The following is a 16,290-nucleotide window of genomic DNA, read 5'->3' as shown; positions in this document are numbered from 1 at the left end:
ACCTAAAAGTATCTAGTATGCCTGTATGACTTTAATGGATCCTTTATAAAAGCAAATCAAGTGCACCTTTAACAAGAGTTAGAGTGACAGGAATGAAAAGTCAGAGAATCAGTAAGGGCTGCTCACTGAAAATCTTTCTTATTTCCTAGATCATTACCTGAAAAAGTCCCAAATGCTGACAGGCTTACATGACATGGATCTTCTGATTTATTACCATTGGGCTGAGAAAAAAAATTGCAATATGATTGAGAACTTTATCATCACCAAATGCATTTAAACAAAATCATGCCAGTTCACCCAAGAGCTTGAGACTTATGGCCTTCAACAAGTTAATAAAGTCGAATATATATTTTGATTAGTAAGCGTTTTGTTTCTTCCCATGTCTCTCCCATCCATCTCCTCCTCTTTCACAGTAAATATGAAATAGTAGATTGTAAAAACTATGTGACCTTGTTAAAGTGTCATACCAAATTCTTACTAGACTATTATCATATATCAAGAAAGCCTTAAATGTTATTTCTGAAGTTAACAAAATAATACTGACTTACTTGTATTGTAATATTATTCTCATTCATTACTTATTTGATAATTTTTACTTTTTTTGTTATTTTAGATTCTGACTTGACTTTGCTATTCATATGAAACAGTAGGTTTTCCACATGACAAATTTGATCATCAGTAGGATGGGAAGAATATTCATGCATTTGGGAATATTGAAATTAAAAAAAAAAATCAATAGAGTGAAATATGTATTACTGAGGAAACATCCTCAATAGTTTAGAAAATACCAAACTTTGATACACTTACCTTTCTGGATTATTAAGAAATGTCAACTTCATCTGAAAAATCCTGAGCTAGTATTTTGGGCCTATAAAACTTTGAACTATACAGAGATTACTTTGCTACCATTTGCAGAAATGTTTATGAATAATGAATGCACCAGCAGAGATTTTTCACAGCAGAAGATGTGTACAAAATAGAAAAGCCTTTGTAGAAAGGATAGTGGTTTTTATTGTAGTCTTAGAAAATACTGAATTATGAAAGATACAAAATCAACTGTTGTAATTATCTGTTTATTTTACAATCTGTATGCCATCATACCTTTATGGTTTCAAGATAGTCTGTTCAAAGTATTTTAAAACATGCTTTAGCAAAGTATTTTACAATTTCAAAATCAAATATTTCTTTACTGGAAGAAAAAAATAAAACCAAACTCCAAAAACATTTTCCTGAGAATTCTGTATCATAAAATTGTCATTCATTCTTAACTTTTGCAAGTTGATGACATAGGCTATAGAAGTCAACATGCAACTTGTAGGTCTACAGTATTAAATAAATATTTTAAAAATTATTTAGATGCAGCTGGTCAGGCAAAACCCTACCCTCACAATCAAGTTCATTACAGGTTTAAAAACATGACGTTAATTTTATCACAGGTCAACGACAGTCATGATTTCTGCACTGGAATCCCTCCACCATCAGCTATGTGGAATTCAGACTGTGGCTGATCACCAGAGCGCAGCAGTGGAGCACAAGCCTCTAGTGGATATTCCAGCCTTTAACTTGGTAATCGCTGACCTGGTTTTCCAGCATCTACAGCCAAGTGTGTCAGGGGTTTGGGCCACTGGATAAGCTGCCAGCCAGCCACTGCCTACATATACGCTCCACCCGTTTAGAACAAGCGTTTAGCCCACGGAGTTCCATTTTGAAGTATGTGTACTATGAGGACAGTGCCATTGTCCATGTCATTTCAGAGTATCACCAGCTTTAACAGTGACAGTAGTTATGAACAGTAGAGGGGTTTGGGGCTTTCCATTTTGTTTTTTATTGTTTCTTTTTGGTTTGCTTTTTAAATAAAATGGAGACTTCAGAGCAAAACGCTACCCAGGATGGCAGCATGCAAGGGAGGCAAGATTAAATTAACCAGGAATCTACAGACACCGGAAAAAAAGCCCACAGAGCTTTGTAAGTAATACATATACATGATCAACATATAATCAATGATAGTAATTTAAGAGAATTTCAATTCAATTATCGAAAAGCATATCAGTAGAACTCTCATGACGTCTCCCATATAGTACTTATTTCTGAATTTCAATTACTGCAAGCACTGTGTTTTATACAAGCTATGCTCCATTAACATAATTTTTCCCTTAAAAGTAATGATATATGATGAAAATCCAAGGATATCACTAGAGATTTCGAATCAACTTTCAATCCCATAGGTGAGGTAGTGTAGTCATTTGCATTTTGTGCTGGTTATGAGAAGTCCTGTTTAAATCTGTCAAATTTTAAATTTTTGTTTTAAATAAGCGGCTTAATGTATTTATTAATGCTATGTTACCTATGGGGAGAGAGGGGGAAAAAAAAAAAAGTCTTGTCAAGAACAAGTTTTGTCTCACTGCAAGATAAAACTGAAAAGCGGTATTTACAGGGTCCTTTGCTGCCTACTGTACATGCACACAAAGACACAAAGAGCTAATATACATACTGAGGTAGGAAATGAAGAATTCTACTGGCTTGTTCAAGATTCTTCATGTTTTGTAAACCAGCAAAACCAAAGTTTTCTGTGGTGAGGTTCAATACTTAGTTCTGTTGTTAGAATAACATCTAAATAACAAAGCGTCATTGGTATACAATATGCATCCACTGCTATGTAAAAATCTAAAAAACGGGGATTGCTTTCAGTAGCTAAATTTCGCCTTCACAAAGTAAATAAAGGAAATATCTCCAGCTCATTTCCTTAATAAACTTTTTATATATCTACACTAATAGCACAAGCCATTGAAAACGTACTACAGGTTCAGCCATAAAGTACGCCAAAGACTAAGATTCTGAAATAGAAATTTACTGGTCCCAGTGATCAGAGAACAAATATATTTGTAACTTTATGCAGTTAGGCACTTAAGTAAAAAAATTGTAGTGCCTGAATACCTTAAAAAAAATAAAAATCTGTCCTTAGACTTCCATAATACTTTGATTCCAAATTACCACAAACAAGCAGAAAGCTTGAAGGTGCTAGGACAGTAAGTCACAATACAGCAGTGAATTTTAACAAGCCTATGGGATTCAGATGCCAGAGGATCCAATGCACACTCATCCAAGAACTGCATCAGTTTCAAACATCTGCCTTTCACAGTATGTTGTTATTCCTCCCACTAAATTTAGAGAAGAGAGCAGTATGCGGCAGCACCTCTGCCGTTCCAGTTCTCTTAACTCTACACTGGAGAGCTAAGACAAAGGCATATATTCAATAAAAGCCTACTACTATTCAAATTTACTACTACTACTAGCCTACTAATTTTATTCAGTAAAAGTCTACTCTGGGACAGGGATGGGAACAGCAAGAAGCAATGAGCTGTTCCAGAGCGCACTTGCCAGAATCTCCTCATACTGTCATGTTATCCTAACTCATCTACAAAATAAGCATTTACAAGCTGCATGTGCTTCTTAAGGTTTGTCTACCAGGCAAAAAGAAATCTTAGAAGAATTCTAGGTATAGAAGTCATTGTGCATAAACACCTGTTAGGAGGCTTTCACTGAGATGTGGAGTGGCATTAGTTACTGTGGCATAAGTCAGAGCAAAGGCTGTCCTATATGTGAATGAAAGCTTTCTCAAAAATAAACACCTGCACATGGAGTTTATACATTCCAACAACTTTCCTGAACCTTCCTTGGCATCACCACACAAAAAAAAAGCTTCAAGGTTGACACATAGAAATTATGCTCTAGAATTACACAGAGCAAACCAAAAGCTTGCCAAGTAATATAGTGACCACTTATCTGTCAATGTAGTTTCAGAAGATAAAGTTTCATCTTTTTATCACTTAGTAAGCTACTTTCCAATAATGCTCAATCTCACTTTTAGTTGCAATGTTGAGAGGCTGGCAATAGGAACAAGAGATTCACTCATCTGTAGTGCATTTGTCTGTCATCTGCTGACAGAAGTCTGTGATACCACTGCTGTGTCCACACTGTTCCACAAGTAACGTTTCCTCCAATGTTCTTACAGAAACTGGATGCAGTTCTTGTACTTGATCATATGTTGCATCACTTTTGACACACTGATAACAAGAACTCTGCTCATTTGTAGATGTAACACCTGAAAGACCATCTGCTGATTCTACAGACGCTGGTACTGCAGGTTCACTATCAGACGGAGCTGTTTGTTCTCTCTTCGGGAACAAAAGTAAGAGTGGACAATCTGAGGAAGAATATTTTGCAAGTATTTGTATTTGCTCGTGACTCAAGGCTGCTTCCTTACACACCTGCTGGCAAAGTCCAGTCAGATTCTGCTTTGTCTCACCCAGAGTTGACAAAATGTGGTTTCTTTCCTTCAGCAAGTTCTCCTTCTCATTTTGCTGCAAAAAGAAAAACAGCCCTTTAGTCTACATTTTAACACAAAAACTATGGTTTATGTTCCTACCAAAGCTAAAGCAAGAATGTAAATAATCTGGTCTGCCGAAACAGAAGTAATTTGGCATTAAGGTAAACAGCAATACAATCAAATGTGTGTCAAAAGGTCAATCCTAACCTCTATGAGGAAATGGCAAAGGACAGGAAACAAGCAAGGCCATAATGAAGCAGTTGAAAGAAGAGGACAAAGAACCCAAAACCAAACATGTCACAACACATTAATTTTAAATTCTCTATTTAATTAAGAGACAGTTTTGAAGATATACAAAGCTTTAAATAGTTTTTATGTAGTAAATGTTAATCATAGGGACTGTGTGTTACAGCTATTGCTATGTCAATGCACTCCTGGAAAGTTTAATTATTTTCACTCCTTCTATCATCCCCTTTTGCAGGAGAAACTCATACTGCAACCTCTACCATTTTTTTTTTTTTAAGAACTGGTTAACTTTCGGGAGCATTTGGCAAGAGGAGCAGTTGTTACCAGTCCTTTTTGCCTAAAATTATTCAAGAGAGCTTTTCTAATAAATTTCTACTTGTCAGCATACTGGGAGCAGCTGTTAATCATAGAATATGCTGAGTTGGAAGGGACCCATCGGGATCATTGAGTCCACCTCCTGGACCTACGCAGGACACCCCAAGCAAGAATCACACCACGTGCACGAGAGTGCTGGCCAAACGCTCCTTGAGCTCTGTCAGGCTTGGTGCTGTGACCACTTCCCTGAGGAGCCTGTTCCAGTGCCCAACCACCCTCAGGGTGAAAAACCTTTTCCTAATATCCAACCTAAACCTCCCCTGACTCAGCTTCATGCTGTTTTCTTGAGTCCTGTCACTGGTCACAGGAGTGAAGAGATTGATACTTGCCCCACTGCTTCCACTTGTAAGAATTCTGAAGACCACAGTGAGGTCTCCCCTCAGCCTCCTCCAGGCTGAACAAGCCAAGTGACCTCAGCTGCTCCTCATAAGGCCTCCCCTCCAGACCCTTCACCATTCTCAGTCTCTCATTCCCCAGTCTATACATGCAACCAGGATTGCTCCATCACAGGTGCAGAATCCAGCACTTGCCCTTGTTAAACTTCATACAGTTGGTGACTGTCCATCTCTCCATTTTTTGAGGCCTCTCTGCAGGGCCTCTGTGCCCTCAAGGGAGTCAACAGCTCCTCCTGATTTAGTTTCATTGCCTAACTTAGTATTCCTTTGAGTCCAGTGTCCAAGTTGTTGATGAAGATGTTAAAGAGAACTGGGCCAAGGATGGAGCCCTGTGGAACCTCACTAAGTGACCAGACACCAGTCTGATGTTACCCCATTCACTAGAACTCTTTGTGCCCAACCTGTGAGTCAGCTGCTCACCCGTCACGTAACACGGTTATTCAGATGTATGCTGGGCACTTTGTCCAAAAGGACACTGAGAGACAGCATCAAAAGCTTTGCTGAAATCCAAAAACATTATGTCTACCGGCTTACCTAGATCAACTAGGTGGGTTACCCTGTTGTAGAAGGAAATCAGGTTCAACAAGCAGGACTTTCCCCTCCTGAAGTGTGTGCTGGCTGTGACTGACGACTGCACTGCCCTCCAGCTGTTTTTCAATACTTTTGAGAATAATCTCTTCCATTCTGTTGCCAAATCTCCTATCTAAAAATCACTTTATGTACCTTTTGGGTATGTAGAGGCACTCAGCTGTGTATTATGGACTGATGAAATTATCTGGACTGCTGTTTAAAACAAACATCAACATTCAGAAATAGTTATTCCAGTGTAGGTTCCCCACCCTTATGTGAAGTTGTTCACAGATCAATAAATTTAATTATTGTTTTATTTTAGCAGCATTATACTAATACTGCAAAGTAATGTCAGTTAGTTTTGACGTCATAGTAAACTGAGAGCTCTTTTAATTCTTCTGGTGAAGAACACTTTTAATTCACACACTTCACCCTGTTCTAATACAAATAATAAGATCTCAATTACATTCTGGGATCACTAACTGACATGTCCTTCTCATCTACAGAATCTTCATCCAAGTAGTGCTTCTTGAGCCCAGTTATCCTCTACTCTGTTACTCCTCACAGGTATCCTAATTTTAAAGTTTTGAAGTGAGAATTGCAGAGTGGGTAACATTGGAAGGGACCACGGTGGGTCATCTGGTCCAACCTCCCTCCTCAAGCAGGGTCATCCTAGAGCCCATTGCACAGGGTAAAGTACAAGGAATCTGAATGTACACAGGTGCTCTGAAAGAGTTGCTTCTAACAAGCCAACATCTTAAGTGGCCCATGTGTGTTCTCAAATACAGAACACTAGTGAACAACAAACACACAGGGATTCATTCACCTGAAAGGTCAATAAGCAAAGACTATATGGGGGGGTCAAAAATTACACTGTCAGTACAGAAGATCAAGATAAATGATAAAAGATAATTCTCCCAGATAACAGATTCAGTACTGGACAGTATTTTTCTCCAATATAAGTAGAGCTTAATGTAAGACTTCCAATTTTACAGAATCACTCAGGTGGGAGGTACCTCAGCAGGTCTGTAGTCTCACCTCCTGCTCCAAACAGTCAGCTCTGGTTAAGATCAGGCTGCTCAGGGCTTTGCTTAGTCATGTCACAAAAACCTTGAGGACTGGGCATGCATAACATCTCTGTGTAAACTGCTCCACTGCCTGCCTCTCCCCAGTGGAAGTGTTTCCTTATATCCAGTTGAAATCCCCCCCTTGTTCTCTTGCTGTCGAGTACTACCCCCTGAAAGCTGACGGTCTTTCATTCGTGATAGCTACAATAACCTCAAGAACTTCCCCATAGATATGGGCAGCTGGGTATTAGGCCCCCCACACCCACCTCTTCTCCATCTCAGTGGCCTTGCTCCTGTTTTTCAATGCACTCCTGGCACTGGGCAAGTTCAAAACTCAGCAAAAGACTCAGTCTTACCCATGCTAAGTATAGGAAAACAATAACTGCCCTCAAACAACTCACTGTGCTCCTGTTAACACATCCCAGAACACTGATGGTCTTTTTGACAGCCTGGACATGTTTGCCAATCCATGCTCAGCCTGCTCTCTGCTCAGATCCCAAGGTCCTTTTCAGCAAGGCTACTCCCCAACTGTCAGTCTCCAGATTCTACTCACTCGGGGAGTTATTCTGTTCCAGATATAGGACTTTCCCAACAAACATACCACAAATACTATCTCCTAATCTGAGAGAAAAAAAACCTATAAGCAACACCAAATAGAAATTATTATAAGACAACATTCTGTACATACTAGAAGCCAGGATGAGGAATTTCACCAAATAGTATTTCTTAACAAGCTATAGGACAGAGTATTATCTACTTGTCAAAAGTTTTCAAACTGTAACGCTATCAACTATATATCAACTGTACTACTATATATACACTCTATAAAACTATATATATAAAACTATATATAAACTATAATAATACACCATACTATCCCCTCTCAAAGCCACATTACAGAAGATACCATGAGATTAAAGACTAAAAAGTCTGAGAGATTTGACTGAGAAACAGGAACAAAGCAGGAGCCATCAAGCATGAAGCAACCTGTATGTACCACACATTGCTCTTCACAGATGTCTCTCTACTTCCCTCCACCTGGAAATTATGCCTAGACAGACCTTAATGTTTCTGTATTCGTGTAAACCTTACATAAGTTTGATGGTGCAACACCTGTTGCCATCAGACATGCTCAACAGCTCCAAAAAAGATCTTCTCAGGAATTTCTGAAGAAACTTATCTGCACAGTTGGAAAAAAATATGCAACTGGAACACATTTGTGCTTAGCACGTGATTCCTCTGACTCAGACCTCACCTCACAATTCTCAGGACTCAACACTCATTATCTAGACCTTGCACAGTGTTATCCATCAAACAGCTGACATTCAGTCTGTTCCAGTCCAGATCCAGAACAAAGAATATTACCTATAATTATTAGCCACTTAAACAACTATATGTCTAATCTTGCAGATCAACCTTTAATGCCCTGCTCAAGTGTTACAAAATATTAACAGAGTTACATAACAGAAATAACAATATGATGACAAAGCCAGGCAGAAAGTTTTGAAATGTCAGAAATGCAACTTCTCTCTTCAGTCAGACAAATGTTATTAACACAATCACCTGATTTCCTTCCCTCTCTCAGAGCATCATCTCCATTCAGCACAACAAATGACCTGCTCTGTCAACTCATCAGGGCTAAATTTGAGGCACTGCAGGCCTTCCTTCAAAAATCTATCTCCTTCACTGCAGAAATAGCAATATATGTAGTGAAAGATGATGGATCACATCAGGAAAATACTTTCCATCCCATGGCACTTGGCTCTAATTTGATTTTCCTTTTCACTCTGAAGTCAAGAAAGGTGCAACATGACTGTGTCTTAGCTGATGCAAATATCAAATTCACATACACTAAGTCTCAAATGCTCCAAGGACAAGAATTAAGAATACAGTAATCCTAAAGAACTGAACTGTTTAGTGCACATGGTATGATCAACCATGAAACTGAAATGAGAGGGTCAGAAACAAAGACTTTTTTCTGAAAAGCCACTCTATTTTCTTGCCATTGCTATTTTGTGGATAATCCTAACCTCAGATTATCTATATTTCTCTTAAATGATGTATGTATCTTTTTATTGCCTTCTTAAGAAGGAGAAATTGTATTAACAGATGGTGGCAGAGAAATCTGGACACATTAATTGCTCAGCTACAATTTTGATGCAACTGCTAAAAAGGCAAGCAACTTCCCAAGTTCTTTTGTATCTTCCGCCTTTCTGCAAGCGCCTCATTTTTAAGATTCAAGGCTCAGGAAACAGTTCACCAGCCCATGTTAATATGTTCCAAGAACTGTACTTACACAACTAACAATTGCGTAACTAAACTTGATCATGAGCAACACCATGGGCTGAAGAACAAAAATTGCAAAGCAAGAAAGGGGAGGAGGCAGAAAACAGTCTGGGATAATGGTTTGGGAATCATTCTGTACAATTAAACTCAATGGCTTTGGAAACATCATTCACCAAATATTATGCTGTGATGCGCTTTTATCTGAATGGAAACAAGTCCAGAGAAGGAAAGGCGTGTGTCCTTCAGAGGAAAGCACAGAAAAATAATGAACTGCTATTAAGAAGTTATCTGAGACTGATAAAGTTTTCTAAGCTTGAGTGGAAAAAGTAATAAGCCACCTCACTCTCCAACTACTGCCAGATACCCAGTCAAGATGTTTTGAGAAAGACTCACGACAAAAGCAATGAATATTTGTACATACCAGTTTTTCAATTTCAGATTCAAGATTTTGTATGCAGTCAAGTTTTCTCTTGCGACATCGCTGGGCTGCAATTCTATTTTTACTTCGTCTTCGGATATCATGAATACAGTCCAATTGTTCAGGAGTTAATTTATGCATTTTCAGAAATGACTGGAAGTCATTTCTGGAAAGTGAGATAATCCTTTGTGCATTAAATGGAAGTTTTACCTAGAATGTAAGATAGAGTTGTAAATCAAAAGGTGAAACCGATATACACAAACACCAACAAACCAAGTCAAGTTTTCATTTTAAGCATTCTTCACCACAAAACTCAACTTTCTTCCTACACCTCAGAGACAAGAGCAAACAGATGTAGCCATTGGATGATGCAGATAAATCCCAGGGGTTTCAACTACATGAGTTCAAGTGCAGCTGAAATAGAGCACTTTGCACATTTACACCAGACCCTCAAAAGCATGTTTAGAGCAAGAGGAAATGTATTCCTCTGTGCAGCAAATAACTGGGTGATACACTCTAAGAAGAGAAGTTCCAGTTAAGTCAAGCATAAAACAGGTGTCAAGACTCACTGATATAGTCTAAAGTTTCCCCAAAGCTGCTACTAAGACTGCATCCTGCATACATTTTTATACCTACACTTTTTTTTTTTTCCTGCAGGAAAAGTTTATCTGAAACAGGCATTTCCTTAAAATACAGAAGTCACAATATCTGTCTTGTAATTCTTAATGCTAGAGAAGAGAGAGAACCAGGCTCTTGCTACTGTTGTATACTGCTGTATACAAAAGCATTTGAGATCAGAAAGTGTTGATTAATACTGAAAAACATTTTCCTTTACAAAATAATCATCATGTTTTATGAGCATCCAACTAAAGACATTTATTTTAATCCTTACAATTTTGAGTATAGTAAGTAGCAGAATGTGTCACCTTGCTGTGGTCAAAGATTTGAATTTAGTTTAAAAAGCAGAGAACTGTTTGGCTACCACTGGTGACAAACCACCAAAAAAAGAAAAAAGAAGAAAAAAGAGAAAAAGAAAAAAAAGAAAAAAGAAAAAAAAAGAAAAAAGAGTACTGTCTTCAGGAATGATGCCATCTCCTTCTCTGTCACATAAAGATGAGAAATGTATTTAATCAATTCTGGCCTTTTGTTTGGCAGGCCAGCTTTTTATATTGATGGCAGCTTCCACTTACAGTCAGTCTCAGTAAGGCCCTCCATCTCGAAAAGAAAAACAACTGGTGCTTTAAGAACAACTCAATTTTCATATCATTAAATGATCCGCCGTACACAGAGTTACACTGCAATTCTACAGTTCTGAGAACTGAGACAGAAATTGTTCTAGGTATATCACAAAATCTTTTGGGATTAGACTACTTATATGGCATCTGCTGAAACCACTAACAAAGCAACAACAAAGAAAGGAAGAGCCAAATAATTACTGCAGTTGGAGAAACAACTACAACCTTAGTTTCAGAGAGGATGATATTAAACAATCTTAAACATACAGCTATTGAAGCCAGCTTGAAAACTTAATTTTCATTTCATAGTAAATCTGAAGTATCACTTCTCTCCTACCTTCTCCCTACAACTCAAAATACAACCAAGAAAACTGTTAAGTTTCTATAAAACAAAGGTTCCAAGAAGTTTAGTTTTCTTAAGCTAACTGCAGCAGATAAATCAAGGCACAGAGGTTCTTTTTTAGTTTTTTTTTCTTCTAAGATTCACAACCTTTTATGATACAGCTGTTTGAGAAAAGCATCTTAAAAGATCTAATACATAAGCATCTAACACTTCAATATCCTACCAAAAATACTTGGTAAGTCTCCCTGAATTAGCAGTGACCTTTCATATAAACCCTTGAAGGTTAAAGTTTTAACTCCCAGACTTTTAAAACAAGCAGCCACAGGAAAAAAAAACAAACCAACAAAACCCACAAAAGACTCAAAATATTTTTGAACAGGGGGACTTAAAAGACAGGTAAGCAAAGGACACACCAGGATGTTCTTACCTCACATTCTTGTTCTCTTGCTGAACAGGATTCACTGTCTCCCTCGGTATCAGTCTCTGAATCCTCTCCCAAACTTATCACATAATTATAGGGACACTGTTCTTGTTGTTGTCCCTGAACATAATCTCCACTGCTTATTTCAGAGCTATTGGAACATCCTTCAGTGCTAAGGTTGCTTATAAAGGGGCAGTTGACAGAATTCAGTGTTGTAAAAGTTCGTTGAGAGCAAGGTTCAGGGCTTTCACTGATCCTGATACCCAGCCACGGACATTCCGATTTTTTCCCCGAATATACTGGCTCCAAGCACTCTTTGGGAACTGCAGGTGGTAAATGTATTTGACAGGCTTCTGTGCTGTAAACATCACTCCAGAACCCTTTTGCCAGATGCTCTGCTACCTCTCTCTCCACACTGCTTCGATCACCAGCTGATGTGATGTTAGTGGCTTCCCTAGTGTACAAATCGACCTTTGAGGATGTGTCACCTTGACTTTCAATTTTGTCATTCCCAGCTCCAGTACCTGATACGGTTTTGTCAGCTAAGACTGTGTTGTTTTGCATACTACTGAACTTCAAGTTACCATATTGCTCACAAGTATGTAAAATAGACACAGAATTGAGTACGTGAGATGCAGCAGAGTTTTGGGGAAAAGCAGCAAGATCCATTTTCTCCACAGGACATGACATATTCTGAGTCACAGAATCTCTCTTTGACTCCTCCTTTTTCTGAATGCATTCTTCCCCTTCTTCCATTTTTACCCAAGTCTCTTCACAGTTTGAGACCAGCTGTATAGGTACACACTCTTGAGCTTTTTGTATGCCATCATTATCAGATATTTCCTTATCAGGAAAAGTGGCAAATGGTGGCACCTGAATGTCTTTAATACTGGAATTGGACTCTGAAGTATGAACTTTGTCATTTCCAAAAGCCTTCTGGAATTTCCTATACTTTGGGCACTGGGAAGATAAGCTGGAAACCCTACCCCTTTCTAAATGTACAGGATCACAGTTTTGATTGGCATTATCTTGGAGAGCAGGCAATGATGTAGCATTTTCTTCATCTTTACAGAGCTTTGTGTCAGGAGTTTGACTATATTCCTTTTCCAGAAGTGCTTCTGCTTCATCCTTTATTTCCAGGTCTCCATCATCCGCATTGCCGGTTTTAGAGTTTGCTTTCTGACAACGCTGTGTACAACACTTCTTCCTAGGACATTCCTGCTGATCCAACTTAAAGTCCAAAAACTTGAATTTGAGAAACTGAAAGCAAGACTCTTCAATGTTGCGTACACCCAAGAACTCCGCACATTTGCAAACTTCAGACACATTGTCTTTATTTAAAATAAGTTTAGCTGTATATGCAAACTGAAGCAAAGGATTAAATCCTTTAAGTGTTACCTATTAAAAAAGAGGGAAAATATTAGTATGGTCAATAAGGGTTTAAGTAGAGAAATACACAAACCCCAAATTACCTGTTGCCAGCAGGACAGACTGCAAGACTAAAGCAGCAGATTTGTTCTACAGAGAAAACCTGGCCCAACCGAATTCTGAAGCAATTCTTCTGATACTATTTTATCCTGCACATTTTGTGACAGTTATCTTCTTCACTGTGATCAATCTCTCAATAAAATGTTCTGGCAAAGTAGTACTAAGAAGTAAAAAAATATTGCTGTACACTGAAAACCAGTAACTGGATTCCAATTTCACAAAGATGTCTTTCAAAGCCAAGTTGCAATATGAATTACTGTAGAATAAGATTATGCCGCTGGTATTTAACTGTACCTTTTGAAGAGCAATTACCATTAATCACTCATGCATCACTCATATAAGAAAGTTTGGAAAAATGGAGTTTGACCACATATGATTATTTACTAGTAGAGCCATCAACTCCTTTCTTCCTCCCACACATTAAAAGAATTGCACCCGAAAACTGTACACCAAAACAAATTCTCAGTTTAAAGCCCCCTTGGAGTAGGCAATTTTGATTGAACATTTCTATCTTCACAACAGTTGCCTAGCAGGGAAACCAGAGATAAACAAAAAACTGTGTCATTACAAATTGAACAAGATCTTCTACACACAGAAAAACCCTAAAGAATCAAGTAGGAAGCTGCAAACAGATCACCATATTACAAATTACATGACACTTCTTTTAGCCTTTCTCTGAAAATGAAGGATAAAGCAGGATGTCTACTATTAATACTCAAACTAAAGCCCACATTCTGCTCCCCTCCTTTATTGAAATGAACAACATTTTATGCTAAATAAAGTGCTATATCAATGCATAAACTACATTGAATTCTTCTGCCAGCAAAATAATTAACTTTATAAGCAATTTGATTTAGGAAGCAGTCTAGGGTTTGTTTCTTTGGTTTAAGTGGTTGTTTGCTGTGGTTTTTTTAAAGAACAAAGCCCATGAAAGGAAGTTGAATAAATGTGCACAGAGACAGTTCATCAAAACTTTTTTGAGCTACCTAAAGAATTCTTAAAATAGCGTTTGAAATATGTTCTGGAGAGTAGTCTGGAGACACCACCACACGAATTCATCTTCAATAATGTGGGGAAGTAGAGCATAAAAGACAGTTTATCCATAAGCTCAGTATAGTTAATAAATCATTGAAGTGGGTTTATGCACAAATAGCATTCATAAGTGAAACTGAAGGTATTTTAAAACTGTACATTCTTTCTATTTAAGTAGAAATACTACTAAAAACTGGAAGGATCAAGAGGGAACAAATACTTTACTCTTTTCACTCTCTTTTACACATTTCTAGCTAGCTATGCTCAAACAAGAGAGAATCCTAAAAAGACTTTGTCTGACTGATCTAGAAAAGCAACTCTTGCAGTAGCCATTTATTTAATTTGTATTTGGGATAAAAGTCTAACGCAGAGTAAAAACACTGACAGAAAAAAACAACACAGAACCTACAGTAGTTAGTCTTTACAGTATAGTATATTTCAAGTACTTGAATTCAAAAAATATTTTTGTATCTGAGATTGTTGGCTGGTGTCATTTTAAACTTCAAATATTTCTGATGATTAAAAAGGTTAAAAAAAAATCACATGTCAAACCATGTGATCAGTGTTTGTCTCAAATATGCAGCTTCACAAACTGACCTGTTTCAAAATATTTAGCAGTTCCCAGAAGAGAAGTTCAAGTTGCTGAGTCTTAAAATGTTTTTACCAAGTGATCAGTTCGAGTTATTAAGAGGTCAGATTCACTGTTAAAATTTTTGCTAGTTGTTTCAGCAGATTCAGTTCTTACATCAGTAATGCTAAATACATTAGGAGTCCTCTTAAGTCTATACTACAGTAAATATCAGAATTATGTTTCTACATTTTCTGTACAAACTCTGGTCCCTTCTGACTCAGCTTTATTTCATGGTTTCATTGGCACACTGTTGCTTTGCACCAGAGATTATTTTTCCTCTCTCCAATTTTGATGTACATTTCTTATTCTTTCCCCGAATTTAGTGTACATTTCTTGTTCTTCCAATATGCAATTTTTACATCATCCCAAAGCAAAATTCCCTCTTCAACATCAGAAATTTTTCATGCCACTAATTTCCCTCTTTTATGCCAAATCAAGGCTTTGCATCCCACAGGATCCTACTTCCCTTTCACATCAGCTTGCATCATTACCTTTCTTTTAACCTGAGAGACATTCAGGCTATCAACATATTAAGCTATTAGAAAAAAAACCATAAGAAACGGACATGGACACAGCAAGAAGGCTGTGTGAGTAAAAGCTGACATAGTGGTATTATGCTGTAACAATTTTATAACTAATTCATTGGTGAAGAGAGAATAGCAAAGACCACAGAAACTCTTTAAAGAGAACACTTGATCTCTTCTAGTTTTCTCTGAAAACAGACAGAATCTGGCACAGAATCTTGTGCTTATCTCAGTATTTTACAAAGCCTATGAAGTAGCTACTGAAGTACAGCCTTTCTGAATACATCATTTCTGCATTAACACTCAACTCACTCCTGCACATGAAGTCTATAATGTCACTATAAATATTCACTGATGAGTACCTTTCCTCCAACTTTAATGATCTCAGTTGAGCTGAAAACAATTTGCATGTTATTGCCCACTGCCCAAGCTAATTACCATAAACTACCTCCCAGAAATCCACCTATTATTTAACAACCAACTTTTCTGATTACCACTCCCATTCGGCACAGTTGGAGCACTTGGGAGGTTCTTCACTTCTCATCTACAAGCACAGCATTTCATATTAAAATCCAGTTACTTGTCTCATGCCTCTTACAACTCAGCTTAATAGCAACTACAATCATTAAATGTCTTGGATGCTCCAGATACATAACAATAAATGTTCTTTCCAACGGATGTCAGGTCATGGCTCATTCCCATTGAATGCCTTTAAATTAAATCTAAGAATATGTATTTTAGGGGCATAACAAGTAATTGCAATACATTTTCTTAGTCCTAACACTAATAAGACACAGTAGGGAAAAAAAAAAAAAAATCAGGCTGCTAATGATCAATGTGTAAAAAGGATGGGAAACTGAGCCAAAGAAAACTGTTAACAACAGTAAGCAGCCAGGAATATATGCACGGTTGTATTACTCAAACATACAAAA

The 16,290-nt window shown here is 37.6% G+C and overlaps 1 protein-coding gene across 2 annotated transcripts in view; it reads right to left on the bottom strand.

Moving 5' to 3' along the window:
• Positions 1-991: 991 nt before the first annotated feature.
• Positions 992-16,290, bottom strand: part of BACH1 (BTB domain and CNC homolog 1) — a 29,364-nt gene continuing 14,065 nt past the window's right edge. For both annotated transcript variants that reach the window (XM_027744162.2, XM_039379648.1), the window contains 3 exons: positions 11,690-13,081; positions 9,688-9,894; positions 992-4,361 (listed from right to left, as the gene is read on the bottom strand). In XM_027744162.2, the coding sequence (XP_027599963.1) occupies positions 3,906-4,361; positions 9,688-9,894; positions 11,690-13,081 (2,055 nt within the window). In that variant the 3' untranslated portion in view covers positions 992-3,905. The remainder of the gene's footprint in view (positions 4,362-9,687; positions 9,895-11,689; positions 13,082-16,290) is intronic.

This window comes from Pipra filicauda, unplaced genomic scaffold, assembly GCF_003945595.2.
Source record: "Pipra filicauda isolate LSUMZ 115617 unplaced genomic scaffold, ASM394559v2 scaffold171_size1565689_pilon, whole genome shotgun sequence".
Lineage (NCBI taxonomy): Eukaryota > Metazoa > Chordata > Aves > Passeriformes > Pipridae > Pipra > Pipra filicauda.
This window is presented reverse-complemented; position numbering and strand designations above follow the sequence as displayed.